At 42.4% G+C, this 17,263-nt stretch overlaps 1 protein-coding gene across 3 annotated transcripts in view; it reads left to right on the top strand.

The window, feature by feature from the left end:
• The window catches only part of sptlc3 (serine palmitoyltransferase, long chain base subunit 3), a 170,535-nt gene that overhangs the window by 81,804 nt on the left and 71,468 nt on the right, over window positions 1-17,263 (top strand). For all 3 annotated transcript variants that reach the window (XM_069931842.1, XM_069931845.1, XM_069931844.1), the window contains one exon: window positions 15,353-15,477. In XM_069931842.1, the coding sequence (XP_069787943.1) occupies window positions 15,353-15,477 (125 nt within the window). The remainder of the gene's footprint in view (window positions 1-15,352; window positions 15,478-17,263) is intronic.

Here is a 17,263-nt window from a genome sequence, read left to right as displayed (position 1 = left end):
AAGTGAATTCTCGTCATGAGGGGTTTAGCCTATATGGGGAGATTGAGTTGCCTGAGATCATACTCGCTGGAAACAAAGTCATGAAAGGTATAGATAAGATAGAGGCAGGAAAATTATGTTTTTACTGGTAGGTAGACTAGACTAGCCATTCTCAACATGGGCCCTATGGCCTTCTTGGGGGGCACAGCACACTTAAGTAAAGGCCTTGTTTTCTTTTCATCTCACGGAGCATAAATATTTTTTTATGTAGTCGGTAGAAGTACGGAAGCTACTTTCAAAGGTATGGATAGATCTTGTTGATTTAGAGATATGAAGCTTTGAATGTGTCTACGGGCTGTGATCTTGAAATCATACCTTTTTAACATTTCAAAATGAGTTTTACTCAAAGAATGCAAAAGTATGTAATTACAGAGTGTTAAGTTAAAGCTTTTTATGAGTTGTTATTCCTGTTGCTTAACATGAGCGTGGTTATCATTCATTTACATTAATTCACAGAAAAGGGAACCCATAAACTTTGCGCAGAGACCGAGGGGGCTATTGCTGAGAAAAGGTTGAGAATGGCTGGACTAAATGCAGGAAATAGCCCTCAAGAATTGGGAAAGTAGATTTAAGATGGAGATGTGGACCAACTACTTTTCCAAGAAAGTAGTGAATGTGTGGAATTTTCTGTCCAAGGAAACAGCAGAGGCGGCCTTATTAAATATATTTGATAGATTTTTGCCTAGTTGAGGAATTGAGGCTAATGGGGAAAAGGCAGGTAATTGGAGCTGAATCCACAGCCAGACTTATTGAATGGTGGAGCAGGCTCAATGGGTCAGATGGTCAATTCTTGCTCCTATTTCTTACATTCTTATGTCCCACATTTCAGAATTGGAATATATTGTCATGAACAAGTCATAAAATTTGGTGTTGTAGCAGCATCAAAGTGCATTCATATTATAACCATCTTACAACATTATTATAAATAAAAATAATAGTGCATGAAAAGTAAGGCAGTTTGTTTCATTAATTATTCAGGAATCTGATGGCAGCAGGGAAGAAGCTATCCTTTTGCCGTTGAGTGCTCGTCTTAGGCTCGTGGACCTTTCTCCCGATGATAGCAGAGTGAAGAGGGCATGGCCTGGGTGGTGCGGGTCTTAGAGGATAGAGGCTGCTTTTTTAAGATACCGCCTCATGTAGATGTTCTCGGTGGAGTGAATTCTGTCTGGTACCTGTGATGTGGTACCTCTGGAGTTTTATTCTTGTTCTCAGAGTTGGTGCCTTCATACCAGGCAGTGATGCAACCAGCCAGAATGCTCAACAAGGTACACCTGTAGAAATTTTTGAGAGTTTTTGGTGACCTACCAAATCTCCTTAGACACCTCAACGTATAGCCACTGGTGAGCCTTCTTTGTGATTGCATCAACGTGGAGGCTCTGGGACAGATCCTCGGAAATGTTGACTCGCAGGAATTTGAAGTTCTTGTCCCTCTCCACTACTGAGCCCTCAATGAGGACTAGGTCGTGTTCCCCTGACTTCCTTCTGAAGTCCACAATCATCTCCTTGGTTTTTCTAATGTTGAGCGCAAGATTATTGTTATGTCACCATTCAACAAGCAGATATATTTCCCTCTTGTACACCTGCTCATTACCGCTTGTGATTCTGCCAATTACTGTGGTGTCATTGAGAAACGTAGATAGCTTTGAAATTGTGCCTGGCTGCACAGTCATGGGTGTATAACAAGTAGAGCAGTGGGCTAAGCACACATCCTTGGGGTGTGCCTGTGTTGATAAACAGAAGGATACGTTGTTTCTAATTTGTACTGACTGTGGTCTTCCAATGAGAAAGTCAAGGATCCAGTTGCAGAGTGGGGTACGGAGGTCTAGAGTTTGTAGCTTCTTGACCAGCACTGAGGTATTGAAGGCCAAGCTCTAGACGATGAAGAGCAGCCATATGTATGAATTGCTGTTTTCGAGGTGATCCAGAGCTAAATGGCGAGCCAGCGATATTGCTTCTGCTGTGGAGCGATTGTGATGATAGGCGAATTGCAGTGTGTCCATATTTTTGTTTAGGTATGTGTTAATTCTGGCCATGACCAGCTTCTCAAAGCATTTCATCACAGTAGAAGTTAGTGTCACTTGGGTGGTTGTCGTTGAGGCAGCTCAGACTACTCTTCTTGGGTACCGGGATGATTGATGCCCTTTTGAAGCAGGTAGGAACCTCTGACTGCACCAATGTGAGGTTGAAAATGTCAGTGAACACTCTGGCTAGTTGGTTGGTGGAGATTTTCAGTATGCTATCAGGGCCTGATGCCTTGGGCAAATGTATCCCTGAGTAGCGCAAGGCTACCAGAGACTCTTTCCCCCCCCCCCCCCCCCATTCTAATCTGCGTGAAACACAGAACCTCCACTCGAAGGAGTGAAATGAGTTACCAGTTCCTGTTCTCTCCTTCCCCCTCAACTTGTAAATGAGGATCGAAAAATAGTGGCACTGCCGGAGCTGCTATAGCGGCAGTGCTGCCGCTGGTGTGGTCCCAGGAGAGCAAAGACGCAGCTCTGCTCCAAAGGGCTCCTTCCAGGCTTTAAATGGCCTATTAGAAGAGCCGATGGTATTTTTAAACTAAAATCCAGCAGCAGCAAAGGGTGTGCCCAAGATGGCAGTGCCTGTGCTCAACAGCAGCCACATTCTGGGGATCAGCAGACTGGCACAGGGCACCAGATACAGGAAGACCACCCCCCAAAGGAGAAGCAGTGAAAACGACCCTATAGATTGCTGAGGGACTCACACAGGCTGTGGAGGACCCGTTTGGGCTGTGGGCTACTGGAGACTGGCTCTTGAGAAGAAGGTATAAGAGGGCAAGAGGGGCGCTCCTGAAAGCTCTCAGACGCTGAGGGTTTCCTGATCATGTCAGAGGTTTGGATCTGCAGCTTGGGTTGCTGATGCATCAAACAGGGGTCTGTATGGCTGTTGAGGCTGCGGGAGTGCTGAAGGAGAATCCATAGACACTTTGACTCTTAAAGGACTCTGTTTTGCTTCTCTTTCTCTCGTTCTGTATGGGGCACCAGGTGACACTAAAGGCAACTCTTTGTCAGCCTTATGGCAGGCAAAAGCCAATTTTATGTAATTTTGCATGTTCTGTACTTTTACATGACAATAAAGGAACCTTGACTCTTGATAACCTTCCGCAAGGGTTCTGACATGCTGCTAAGTAGAACTAAACTCTCAGTCTTGATAAAGGGTTCTGGCCCAAAACATCGGCCATTCTTTTTCTCCCACTGATGCTGCTCAACCCACTGTGTCCCTCCAGCTGATTATTTTTTGCTTCGGATTCTAGCATGTGTTTCTCATGTGTCTCCAGTTACATTCTGCTGTGTGTTTTGAGCAGGTCTGGCTGATATAGTTCCTCAAAGCCAAATACTACTTGGTCAGCGTGACCTGCCACAGTACAGTTATTTTTCTCAAAGGTAGAGATAGATCTCATTGACTTGTTCAGAGATGTGAAGCTTTGAGTATGTTTTAATTTTAAAGAATTCAGAAATATGTAATTGCAGAATGTTTAATTCAAGCTTTTCATGAGTAATGTTATTCCTGTTACTTAACATGAGCGTGATGTTAGTATTTATTTACAACCTTAATTCATGGGATTCAAAGGCATTTAACTTGTGAGCAATGGCAAGATGGGGCATGGTTAATGTAGTGGTTAGCGCAATACTATTGCAGCGCCAGCGACCTGGATCTCACCACTCCCAAACAACCAAGGTCTCGGTGCCTATTTGAAAGCTTGGGTGATGAGGTATTCTGCGGAATGACTTTTGCAGTCTGCATGGGGAAAGTCCCTACCAGGTCTGCTGTCTCCTTTTCCTGATGATAATTCCTGCAGACCACAGCCAAATGAATTGTGATCAAAGGTGTTCATCAGACTGGAGGGTATTTTGGTTCTTTAGATTTTTAAAATGCTGCCATTTGTACCCCTCAATTTCTGAAGGCTGAACCCATAAGTTGCAACTAAAATGGAAAGGCAACGTTCTGGAACCATTTTTCAGGCTGGAGGTCAATGTATATTAGTGGCTTAGACATGGATGAAAGAATAAAATTACAAAATGTGCATGTTTTGAGGTGTGGCTAACAACAGTGAGAAATATGCTGCAACAGCATGTTGGATAGACAGGTAGGCAATTATATTTGCTGAGTTGTCAACTGATGTGCACTAGCAGAAGGAATTAGGGGAGATAATTGTCACCGTTCTACAGAGTGTGCAGAAATGGGTGCTCATACATCTCTGAATGTACTGAAACATGTTGGAGAGCAATTTATAAAGCATAAATGATCTGGGTTTCATATAAGAGCAAGGAGGTTATATTGAAAGTTTACAAAACACTCATTAGACTACAAATAATCATTGTATTCAATCCTTTTTACCATATTTTATGTAAAATTTGAAGCTACAAATTATAAGCAGGAATAAGCCACTCAATGTTTTGTGCCTGCAGTATAATTTTAATCAGACCAAGGCAGATCTGATTGAAATCTCCAATTCTGCATTCTCACTTACCCTGGTAACCTATTACAAGATGTACTCCCATTTTATCAAGAATCTTATTTCCATCTGCCTTCAAAATATTAAAAGCGTCTGTTTCCTCTGCTTTAAGGAAGAGAATTCCAAGAGACTGATCTCTGCAGCACACCACGTGCATATCTTGCCAAACCTTAAAAAAAAGGCATTTATGTCGACTGTCGGTTTCCTCTGTGCCAACCAATCTTCTGTTCATGCAAAAATATTGCTTCCTATGTCACAAGCTTTTCTTTAGTAACATTTGGTGTGGAGCCTTAGCAAATGTCTTCTGGTCCTCTTAAACCAGCAATAATTCCAAAGTGTTGGGCAAGCATGGTTCCCTTTTACAAAACCATGTTGCCTTACTTCAATCACCTTGAATTTTTCTGTGACCTGCTGTAACATCTTCACTAATGGCTGCTAACATTTCCGCGATGACAGATGTTAAATTATCTGGCCTGTCGTTTCCTTCTTTCTGTCCCAAATTTTTGAACATTTATATCCATTATTTTCCAATCTAATGGAATCCTCTCTGAATCTGGGCAATTTTAGAAGATTAAAACCATTCATGAACAAGCCACCATCTGGGATGAAGTCGTCAGGATCTGGAATCTCATCAGTTCACACAATTCCAGTTATTTGCTCAGTTCCACTTTCCTGGTGGCTTTAATTTTCCTAAGCTCCTGACTAACAGCTGTTTCTGAGATGCTACCTAATCTCTGGATGATGTTCGAGAAAAGCTTTACTAGAATGGTTGCAGAAAAGTGAGATTTTAGTCAGAAAATTAGATTAAGAACATTGGATTCTTCTCCTGAGGCAAAGAAAATAAAGAGAAAATATCTTCATCAAATATTCCAGAGCTTCACAGACTTGGGATTGGTAGATAGAAGCTAAAGGCAGATGGCAAATGCACTTGGAGAGATGGATTTGAAGAGATGCAAGAGCTGCAGGGAGGAAATATCAAAAAAGCCCTGATTGGTTATAATCAGGAGTTCGCAGTGGATAGAAGAGTTGACCAGAGTTTTAAAAAAGGAATTAGATAGACATGAAGGTTTCCCATTCTCCGCAATACCTCAAAGGTTCTGTCATGGAAAGAGAGGGGAACACAAAATTCCTCAGCGTGCATATAAGGACAATCTATCCTGGACTCACAACACCTCCTCATTTGCCAGGAAAGTGCAGCTACACCTACACTTCCTAAGGAGGCTGAAGAAGGCAAGGCTACTGGCCCCCATCTTGACAACCTTTTACAAGAGCACAATTGAGGGTGTCCTGTCTGTCTGCATCATTGTGTGGTATGGAAGTCAATACAGAGGATCATTGAAACAGTTAAGAAGATCACTGGGGTCTCCCTTTCCAGCATTGATGCCATTTGCTGGGAGCATAGCTTAAATAGGGCTCAAGGGATTGAAGAAGACCCTTACCATCCAGCATACAGTATGTAACCCACTATCAAGGAGATACAGGAGCATCAAAGTAGGGTGACCAGGCTGGGTAATAGCTTCTTCCCACAGGCTGTGAGATTGATTAACAGAATAATATAGTGTGTGTGTGTGTGTGTGTGTGTGTGTGTTTTGATTATTCATGTGATCATTATGTACTGTGTATTATGTATTTTTGTGTGTGCACCGTGGTCTGGAGAGACGCTGTTTCATCGGGTTGTACATGTACAGTCAGATGATAATAAACTTGAACGTGAAGAGAGAAAATATCTCTGGGGCGGCACAGGTTATCGTAGCAGTTAGCACAATTCTGTTACAGCGCTGGCTCTAAGTAGTTTGTACGTTCTCCCCATGTCTGCGTGGATTTCCTCCGGGTGTTCCTAGTTTACTCCTGGGGAGTTGTAGGTTGATTGGATGTAAGGGACAGCACAGGCTTGTGGGTCGAAAGGTCCTGTTACCGTGCTGTATGTCTAAATTTTTAAATTAAAATTTAGCATTTAAATTTAAAATAATTTGTTGGAATCAGAAAAGAGCTAGAGAAAGGGCTAGTTGAATTTTCCCAACAAAGCAATGACAAAGGCTCATTGAGTTAAATGGCTCACTTGCCTTAACAATTCTGCAAAGCTTTAGATTGACCAGCAACATCAAACGGATAAATCATGGAAACTTCCAGCGCAAGAGGAGGTTGTTCAGGCCTCTGCTGACTCTTTTGTCCCCATATTCTTTCTTTTTGCTCACAATTCTGATCCTCAAATCTCTCTGAAGCTCTTCTCTAAACAATCATCCACTACTCTTTCACAGAGTGTTCTGGACCATGATGACTTACAAAAGAAAATTCTTGTCTCCCCTCAATATTTTGTCAAAGACATAAGACACAAAGTCCATCATGTGTGCCAATGGATTCTCTCTATCATTCTTTTAAAAGGGAACATAGGCTTCTTGAAACCAATTTAATTACTTCCCGTTGAGATGCGGTAAACAACTGTTGTCCCACCAATAACTAAACTTTAATTCAGCTTGATGTTTTTGTTTGATGCTACATGGCAGATTGAACTTGGAATGAACTCGTAGTCACGTATCCAAGATTCATTTTTGGAAACTTGGCGATTGTTCAAAAACAAAGGAAAATGAATTGCTCCAAACCTTGACAGAACCTCTAATTAAGATTGCACTTTAAGGAAATAAGCACAGGCTACTTGCACTTTGAATTGAATGGATTGACCTATTTCCTGGCAGTATATCAGCCAGCTCTCAAATATTTTGAGCAATCTTTGTAACATTTCTCCATCCCTGAACAAAATACAGTTATCGTTGATTCAGAGGTTGCGGAGACTCCAGCTGGTGGCCGATGGAGTAACACATTTTTAGTGTTGCTCTTGAACAACTAACCTTTCTCCCAATACCCAATAGCTATTTTAATCTGTAAAATCTGTTCTTTCTGGGAATCTTTTTTAGTTTCCCTCTAAATGGCAGACTTGCAAAGTGAAAGGACCGTTCATAAAACAACCTGCGCTACAGGTTGTGGCCTTCTCTACATTGTTGGCTAGAAGAGCCATCTTATTAAATTGTAAAGACTCAAGACCTCCAAAAGTGTTTCAATGGTTCTCTCATATTATGTTTAGAAAAAAAATTCGATATATTTAACCCTCAGGATAAGCTGCTCTTTTTTTTTCAGTTATTTTTTTAATAGAGTAATTTAAGTGGGGTTTATACTGTGTGTGTGTGTGTGTGTGTGTTTAATATTTTTGATCTTTTCCATCTTCACCCAGTGCAGTGGAGGAGGGACTGAGTTTATACTGTTTGAAGTTTTATCTTGAGAAATATATATATGTGATATTGTATTTTCAGTTTCATTCCCATTTCTTTATTGAACTGTATTTATTATATAAAAAAATGAAAAAAGATTGAAAAATAAATATACATAGGTCGCAAGAGCCAAGGAAATAGATCATTCCCTTTCTAAAACAAAAGGGATACTTGATGAACGTGGAGAGGAGGAGACTGTTTGGATGATATATGGTATGTTTCTTTTGTTCTGTCTTTGCCTTTGGCTTGGCTTCGCGGACGAAGATTTATGGAGGGGGTAAAAGTCCACGTCAGCTGCAGGCTCGTTTGTGGCTGACCAGTCCGATGCGGGACAGGCAGACACGATTGCAGCGGTTGCAAGGGAAAATTGGTTGGTTGGGGTTGGGTGTTGGGTTTTTCCTCCTTTGCCTTTTGTCAGTGAGGTGGGCTCTGCGGTCTTCTTCAAAGGAGGCTGCTGCCCGCCAAACTGTGAGGCGCCAAGATGCACGGTTTGAGGCGTTATCAGCCCACTGGCGGTGGTCAATGTGGCAGGCACCAAGAGATTTCTTTAGGCAGTCCTTGTACCTTTTCTTTGGTGCACCTCTGTCACGGTGGCCAGTGGAGAGCTCGCCATATAATACGATCTTGGGAAGGCGATGGTCCTCCATTCTGGAGACGTGACCCATCCAGCGCAGCTGGATCTTCAGCAGCGTGGACTCGATGCTGTCGACCTCTGCCATCTCGAGTACCTCGACGTTAGGGGTGTGAGCGCTCCAATGGATGTTGAGGATGGAGCGGAGACAACGCTGGTGGAAGCGTTCTAGGAGCCGTAGGTGGTGCCGGTAGAGGACCCATGATTCGGAGCCGAACAGGAGTGTGGGTATGACAACGGCTCTGTATACGCTTATCTTTGTGAGGTTTTTCAGTTGGTTGTTTTTCCAGACTCTTTTGTGTAGTCTTCCAAAGGCGCTATTTGCCTTGGCGAGTCTGTTGTCTATCTCATTGTCGATCCTTGCATCTGATGAAATGGTGCAGCCGAGATAGGTAAACTGGTTGACCGTTTTGAGTTTTGTGTGCCCGATGGAGATGTGGGGGGGCTGGTAGTCATAGTGGGGAGCTGGCTGATGGAGGACCTCAGTTTTCTTCAGGCTGACTTCCAGGCCAAACATTTTTGCAGTTTCCGCAAAGCAGGACGTCAAGCGCTGAAGAGCTGGCTCTGAATGGGCAACTAAAGCGGCATCATCTGCAAAGAGTAGTTCACGGACAAGTTTCTCTTGTGTCTTGGTGTGAGCTTGCAGGCGCCTCAGATTGAAGAGACTGCCATCCGTGCGGTACCGGATGTAAACAGCGTCTTCATTGTTGGGGTCTTTCATGGCTTGGTTCAGCATCATGCTGAAGAAGATTGAAAAGAGGGTTGGTGCGAGAACACAGCCTTGCTTCACGCCATTGTTAATGGAGAAGGGTTCAGAGAGCTCATTGCTGTATCTGACCCGACCTTGTTGGTTTTCGTGCAGTTGGATAATCATGTTGAGGAACTTTGGGGGACATCCGATGCGCTCTAGTATTTGCCAAAGCCCTTTCCTGCTCACGGTGTCGAAGGCTTTGGTGAGGTCAACAAAGGTGATGTAGAGTCCTTTGTTTTGTTCTCTGCACTTTTCTTGGAGCTGTCTGAGGGCAAAGACCATGTCAGTGGTTCCTCTGTTTGCGCGAGAGCCGCACTGTGATTCTGGGAGAATATTCTCAGCGACACTAGGTATTATTCTATTTAGTAGAATCCTAGCGAAGATTTTGCCTGCAATGGAGAGCAACGTGATTCCCCTGTAGTTTGAGCAGTCTGATTTCTCGCCTTTGTTTTTGTACAGGGTGATGATGGTGGCATCACGAAGATCCTGAGGCAGTTTACCTTGGTCCCAACAAAGCTTGAAAAACTCATGCAGTTTGGCATGCAGAGTTTTGCCGCCAGCCTTCCAGACTTCTGGGGGGATTCCATCCATACCTGCTGCTTTGCCACTTTTCAGTTGTTCGATTGCCTTATATGTCTCATCCAGGGTGGGAACCTCATCCAGCTCTAGCCTTAGGGGCTGTGATATCAAAGGCTTATCAAGTTACTCTGAGTCTCTATCCATTGTGAATATCAACAATAAAACCCATTTAACTCATGGGTAGAATGCAGAAAGAAGGAGCTAGAGTATCAGTGCAATTTGTGCAAGTTTAAAAAGGAATTTTTTTTACATAGAGTGGTAGGTACCAGGAATGGGTTGCCAGGAGTAGTGATGGAAGCAGATACAATGGATGCATTTCGGAGGCTTCCAGGGTGTGAGAGATGGGAAAATTGACCTAAAATTATGAACATGGAAGAAACTAAAGTTCATCAGTAAAATGGCTGAAACCAGTTCAAACAGGATAAGTTTGGGGCTTAGGATGCAGGAAAGCAGAGTCAGCACGATTAACATAAGAATCTTCTATCCTTTGTGACAAGACCATAGGACTAAGATAAGGAATGGTAAGGTACAATAGAATGTAGGAAGTTGAGGTAGTCTGGATCAGATAAGGGTCTCCTAGCCCTGGACAGAAGTACCAAGTCATACATTTCTAATTAGCTAACCATACACAGATTTATACATATGAAATTAGCCAGAATTTCTCTAGATAGAATGAGTCAACTCTGCATATTAAGAGACTGTAGCCCAGAGAATCAGGAAGGTGTGAATAAGGACAATGACATGATGGGGCACCCACAGGATACCCCCTGGTCCTCCAAGTGTACTGAAACTGCACGTAGGCAGGAAGAATTACCTATGCCAAACCCATCCAGGGGGCAGAAGAATGTAAGGGGGAGGGCATTCTGATACTGAAATTGACTGTATAAAAGTTGGGTGAGCCCCAGTATGTGTGTGTATTCCCAGGGTAAGGGGAAGCACCCAACTTTGCATTGTTGTAGTAATAAATGTTCTTTGTTCTCAATTTTTGTCTCGAGCAATTTCTTTAAAGGTACTTTAATTCCTAACAAGGGCAGACACTTGCAAATGAAGGGAATGGAGATGATATTTATCGGATGCAAGCAGCAGATTTTTAGTTTGATTTGGACATCATTTTCAGCAGAGATAACCGGCACTGAAGGCCTCTTCCTGAGCTGTATTCTTACTGATCTCAGCTCACTACCTGTGACTAAATATAAAATGATCAGAACTGGGTTGTAGCATAAACCACTTTATCACATCAACTGAGAACAGGAGTTGCATACTAAACAGCATGCAAAACTTTTTTATTATAATGATGACCCTATTTTGAGCCTTTTGGTACATATAAATAGAAACAGTCTGTATTTCATTTAACCATTAACCAGTCTAAACATGCAAGCTGGACTCACCTGAGCCTCAACTGACATTCCACTCTCTGAATTCCACAGGAAATTGTAAAATACCATGTAAACCAGCTATTCTCAACCTTTCTTTGACTGGGGGCCCCCTTAGGACTCAAAACTTATGGGCCCCCTTCGCTGGGAAGAAGTCAAGTTTAATAGGTTTCTTCTGTACTTTTCTCCTACCAACTACATAAAAAGCAAGAAAAAATATTTTATGATTGCAGTTCCCCCGCCCCCCCTTAAATATGCTGTGGCTCCTGGGAGGAGGGGATTTGTATGGCCTTTGTTGAGAATTATTTACATTTGATATAACAAAGCAATGCAAAGTGGTTCATGAGCATTATGACAATTGGTCAGCACAACACAGGTGTTCAGAGAGGTGAATGTAAATTTGGTCAAATGAATACATTTTAAGATTTTGAGAAGTTTAGGAGGGGAAAATCTAGGGCTAAAGCTTGTGATCAGCAATTGAAGACACCAGTGGCAGGTAGATTCAAGTCACCAATCTTCTTTGGCTTGGCTTCGCGGACGAAGATTTATGGAGGGGGTAAAAAAGTCCACGTCAGCTGCAGGCTCGTTTGTGGCTGACCAGTCCGATGTGGGACAGGCAGACACGATTGCAGCGGTTGCAAGGGAAAATTGGTTGGTTGGGGTTGGGTGTTGGGTTTTTCCTCCTTTGCCTTTTGTCAGTGAGGTGGGCTCTGCGGTCTTCTTCAAAGGAGGCTGCTGCCCGCCAAACTGTGAGGCGCCAAGATGCACGGTTTGAGGCGTTATCAGCCCACTGGCGGTGGTCAATGTGGCAGGCACCAAGAGATTTCTTTAGGCAGTCCTTGTACCTTTTCTTTGGTGCACCTCTGTCACGGTGGCCAGTGGAGAGCTCGCCATATAATACGATCTTGGGAAGGCGATGGTCCTCCATTCTGGAGACGTGACCCATCCAGCGCAGCTGGATCTTCAGCAGCGTGGACTTGATGCTGTCGACCTCTGCCATCTCGAGTACCTCGACGTTAGGGGTGTGAGCGCTCCAATGGATGTTGAGGATGGAGCGGAGACAACGCTGGTGGAAGCGTTCTAGGAGCCGTAGGTGGTGCCGGTAGAGGACCCATGATTCGGAGCCGAACAGGAGTGTGGGTATGACAACGGCTCTGTATACGCTTATCTTTGTGAGGTTTCCAAGTCACCAATACAAAAGAGGTTATTACTCAAGGAAAAATATAAGGCTGGAAGAGGTGGCATCAATGGAAAAGAGGCAAGCATACGGAAGAATTAGGAAACTGGGTCAAGAATTGTAAGAAGGGGCTACTGGTCCAGAAGCTCATTTTGGTCATTGATAACAGAAGTGAAATATGAACAGCTCAAGGTGGAGTGGAATGCAGGTTTGGGTTGGTCTTGGAGTATGGGAAGCATACCAGGAATGCTTGAGGAGGTAGACTGTGGCAATGCTATGGAGGCAGAAGCAGTGGAGTGGAAACTGCATCAGAAATGCAATCTGGGCCAATACAAATCTTGAGGCTGCAAGTAGTCTGATTCAGCCTGTTGGGTAGATGATATTGGCACAAGGTAGTGGCCATCCCTGTATTGAACTGGAGATGACAGTGGCTTGTCCATGAAAAAGTTCTCATAAGAGGAAATGTTCAAGATGGTAGGCAAAGAATACTTTAGTATACTGACAGGAGCAGAAACTCCTTAGCTGAAATGGTAGATCTTGATGGAACCACCAAAAATATTCCCAACCAAACATAATATCAGTTCTAACTGGTTTCAATGACACTGCAAGTCCTTAGTGTGTCCTGATTGGAAACAGTCACCAGGATGGTGGCAGAATTCTCTTCAGAATCTGAAATGTCTACCTGCTAGCAACCATGAGCAACTAAGTTCCCATTCAGTTGAGGAAGTCACATGCAGCTGCACATATGTCTTACAGTGGAGGACCATCCTGTTCAGACCCAGTGCAGGACCCTCCCATTCAGGCCCAGCGCTGTGCCGTTCCATTCAGACACTGTGCAGATAAACACCATGTTACGGAGGATGGGGTGCATTGCTAGATAACTAACTGTGTGGAAATTTTTCATAATTCAAAACCATAGTCAAGAAATGCAAGTTGGAAAAAGTACATTTTTTCTTTCTTTTTTAATCTTTACCATGTGAATTTCATGGGAGCAAATTTTATTGCATGTTTCAAATTCCTGAGTAGCGATTTGTAATTTTTTTAAAGGTGAATTTATATAACATGAATAGCTGTAACATAAAATGATAATGTATGGCTTGGAACATTGTGCTGCCATTCTCCTTGGAGACATGTTGACATCTGGTTGTACTACTGTTGGGTGTTGTAAAGGGTCATTCAGTACTCATATTGGGCACATATGGACATAGCATCCTGGGAGGGGTCCATTACAGTTTGGTAGGTCACATTGACTAAATTCACATTCTCTTCGATACGGAAGACTGAGAGGGATCAAATCGTAATGTTTGCTGTTTTTTATAGGGTGGAGAGGGAAAGTACTTCTGCTGGTAGGGGAGGAAGGGACACATAAAGTTGACAACAGTCCCATATTGCATCAAATAGAAAGTGCAGTATGACATTGATACAGGATGCCAGTTTTCTCGCAAAACCATCAGGTTTGCACTGCATGAGAGAAGGAACATTGATTAAAATTAGAACTAGCTTGGTCAGCAAAATTGTCAGGAAGCCTTTCAGTACTCAAGACATTGAGAGAATCTGGAATTCTCTCAAAAAACCATGGTTATGTGTGGCTCTTGAAAATTTCAGTCTGAAACAAATTTTGATTCACCCAAGTTTTCAGAATATAGAGCAAGGTGAGTGGATGGAGAAAAGGTTCTGGTCAGCCACAATTTAATTGAATGGTGAATAGGTTCAAGGGCTAAATGATTAGCTCCTGTTCGTGGTATCGTGGTATCCATTGCTGGATATTGGATTGTCGAATCAATTGCAGGAAGCAATCCTTTCTCCAACCTTTGCTTGTAATTTCAGATTTGGAAAGAGAACATTTGGTTCTTTGTCTCCGTAGTACCTCTCTGAAACTGCCCTGAAATTAATTTTAGAGTCTTCTGTTCTTTCCCCAGATCTTTTTCCAATTGTTTATGATTTAGCGAATGCCCCTTTGAAAATTGATCTGCCTTTTGAATATTGGCTTCCAGTTTTATTGCTAATGTTAAATCGCAGAAAATAAAATTTATTGATTTTTTTAAAAATCCAATTTCTAATCATGCAAGTAGTAAAAACCAAAGATTTTTAATTCATAAATGCGCGCATCAAACTGTGACATTTGATATTAGTATTTTAAGCTTTCTTGACTAGCTATTTCACCAAAGATTCTCTCGACCTTCCTCTGCTGATGTAGCTTCTCACTTATTAATTGACTCAAATTATTTAAATTCAACCTAAATTGGAATCTTGATTTTGGCAATCAAGTCTTCACGCTACGTAGATTTCCCTTTCTGCTAGCAAACTGACCCAAGGGTGCTTCTCAGTTTGTTCCCAATGAAGCTGTTGTGTTTCAAAATGAATCTTTTGTGTTGAAGTATGGAGAATCGTGCCCACGGAGCCTGTGGGGATGTCCTCGTGTCACACTGGGGAAATCGCCACCTAGGTTCTCCTCCAGCAGCTAAGACCTCACAGGTACCTGAGACCTCATTGATTTCAGTAAGAATTATAAGGCAATAATGTGAGAGATAAAGTAAGAGAGATAAACTTTTTCATAAGTTAGCTCAGAGTTCTTATTTTTTTTGTAAGGATTTTTGGCATTATTGTCAGCAACAACTTAAGGTTATTACATTTGGTGAGAACTTGCAGCTATGTTGGTTGGCAGGGCACTTAGGACCAGGGACTGCCACTTCACACCCTGAAATCCAGCCAACCAGCTGACCACTGGACTCATGCAAAGAGCCTGTAACAGCAGCTCTACATATTCAGCCCAGATATTTATGGGTGCAGGATGATTGCCAATGGATGGAGGAGGGACTATAATACTGGCAAAGTTGTACCGGGCAAGTGTAATTTGGCGGATACATCATGAATAGAAAAACAAAGACTGCAGATGATGGAAGCTTGAGCAAACAATGATCTGTTGGAGGAACTCAACGTGTCGATCAGCATCCATGGGTAGAAATAGTCAGTCAACATTTTAGGTTGGAACCCTTTAATGAGACCTGTCTGTGTACATATCATTTTTAATAGATTCCCTCTGATGTGTTTTTTCTTTGTAGGCAACCTTGACAAGCACATTCAGCTAGAGAATTTAGTCGCCCAGTTTCTGGGAGTAGAAGCAGCAATGACGTTCGGAATGGGGTTTGCCACTAATTCTATGAATATTCCAGCACTGGTTGGCAAGGTGAGTTTCAGTATATTCAATACAATTTGATAAAACAATATGAGAAGTCTTATGTGAAAGTTAAATCTGTAAGGGCTCAGAGTCCATACACTGAGACGACTTTGTCATCTCTCCAAATTATCATAGTTCCATTTAGTGATTATGTAGAGAGTTGCATCACTGTCTGGTATGGAGGTGCCAACGCTCGGGACAAGAAAAACTCCAGAGGGTTGTTAACTTGGCCTGCAACATTATGGGCATCAGTCTTCTTCACTCCATCGAGGATGTCTACATGAGGCATCTATCCACCACCCAGGCCATGCCCTCTTCACTCTGCTACCATCAGGGAAAAGATAGAGGACCCTGAACACGAGCACTCAGTGGCACAAGGACAACTTCTTCCCTTCCGTAATCAGATTCCTGAATGAATAATGAACCACAGACACTGCCTTACTTTGTCTTTTCCTTGCACTATCTTTATTTATTTTGTACGGTGGTTTATAGAAATGTTTTCACTGTGAAGCTGCTGCAAAACAACCCATTTTCTGACTTGTTCATGACTCCTTCTGATTCTACTGAGATGTCACCTGGTTACAAAGCTTATATCATAATGACAATTTTTTCCTTACATGGAGGCTGGGTGGAATGAAAGTTCAATCTGCAAGTTTTATATCACCATCGATGGCCCAAAATGCTTCACTGCCAGTTTACACACTATTGAAGTGGATTCATTTTCAAGAAATGTAGCAGCAAGCTTGCATGCTCCACATCATAATCAGCGATGTTACAATAACTAGACAATTTTCTTTTCATGGCATCAAGTGAAGAATAAATATTAGCCGGGGTTCGTGCTCTGTAATGTTTTGCACCTATCTAAGATGCCCATGATTATAATATCTCACCCAAAAGACAGAACTGCCATTGGTCCCACACTCATGGTTCAGCATGGTTCATGGAAAGATCAGCCAATAGGTCTTTGAAGTTATTCAAGCCCATAACTTCCAGACTTGAGTATGAGTACTATCAGCTTAGATGCAAGCAACCTTCTGCTGCATTGATCGTACATTTAGCCCCTTCAGAGTTGCTTTTTTTATTATTATGATTGATTATTTACGCTGGCAGCACAGAAATGGAATTTGAAGACATTGCATTTGCCCGCTGTACTTTTTTTCAATGCACCTGAAGCCAATCAGCATGTAGTATGGAGAAAAGTTTTAAGTTTCTTTTATTGTCCTGTAATAAAAACAGAAAATGTGATATTACACAAAATTTCCTTTAGTATACCTTAAGACAGACAAAGATTGGCCATCATCAGAAAATGCCCGGTGCCCTTACAATCAGAGAAAGAGAAGCAAAAGAGAGTCCCCATAGAGTCACTGAGTGTCCATGCATTCGCCTCCGCAGCCTCTGCAGTTACAAAACAAGTATGAATAAGACCACAGAAATGCACCAAGCTACTTGTATTTAGGTTCTGTTTTACAAATTATGAAGTTTATTGAACATAAACTTCACAGATCTTCATGGTGTATGACCATTGAACCATTTTAATCCCTCTGGCCTGGAATGTGGGATGGATATTGTGGAATATTAAAGGGGACAAAAAATGAGTGTCTTATGAAAAGGGAAAAATAAAGAAAATGATGTATTGCACCTTTTACAGTGCCTTTTACAGACTTGGGGTATTCCATTTACTGCTTATTAATGTTTTTGGTCTACGTCATCACTGCTAAATATTATGCACAGCAGTTTCCAGTGTACATGCTGCAAGAGTCCACTTCACAAGCAACATGGATGAATGTTGGTAAAA

The sequence above is a fragment of the Narcine bancroftii genome, chromosome 4, assembly GCF_036971445.1.
Source record: "Narcine bancroftii isolate sNarBan1 chromosome 4, sNarBan1.hap1, whole genome shotgun sequence".
NCBI lineage: Eukaryota > Metazoa > Chordata > Chondrichthyes > Torpediniformes > Narcinidae > Narcine > Narcine bancroftii.
The sequence above is the reverse complement of the archived record's forward strand: the minus strand, read 5'-3'. Positions and strand labels throughout refer to the sequence as shown.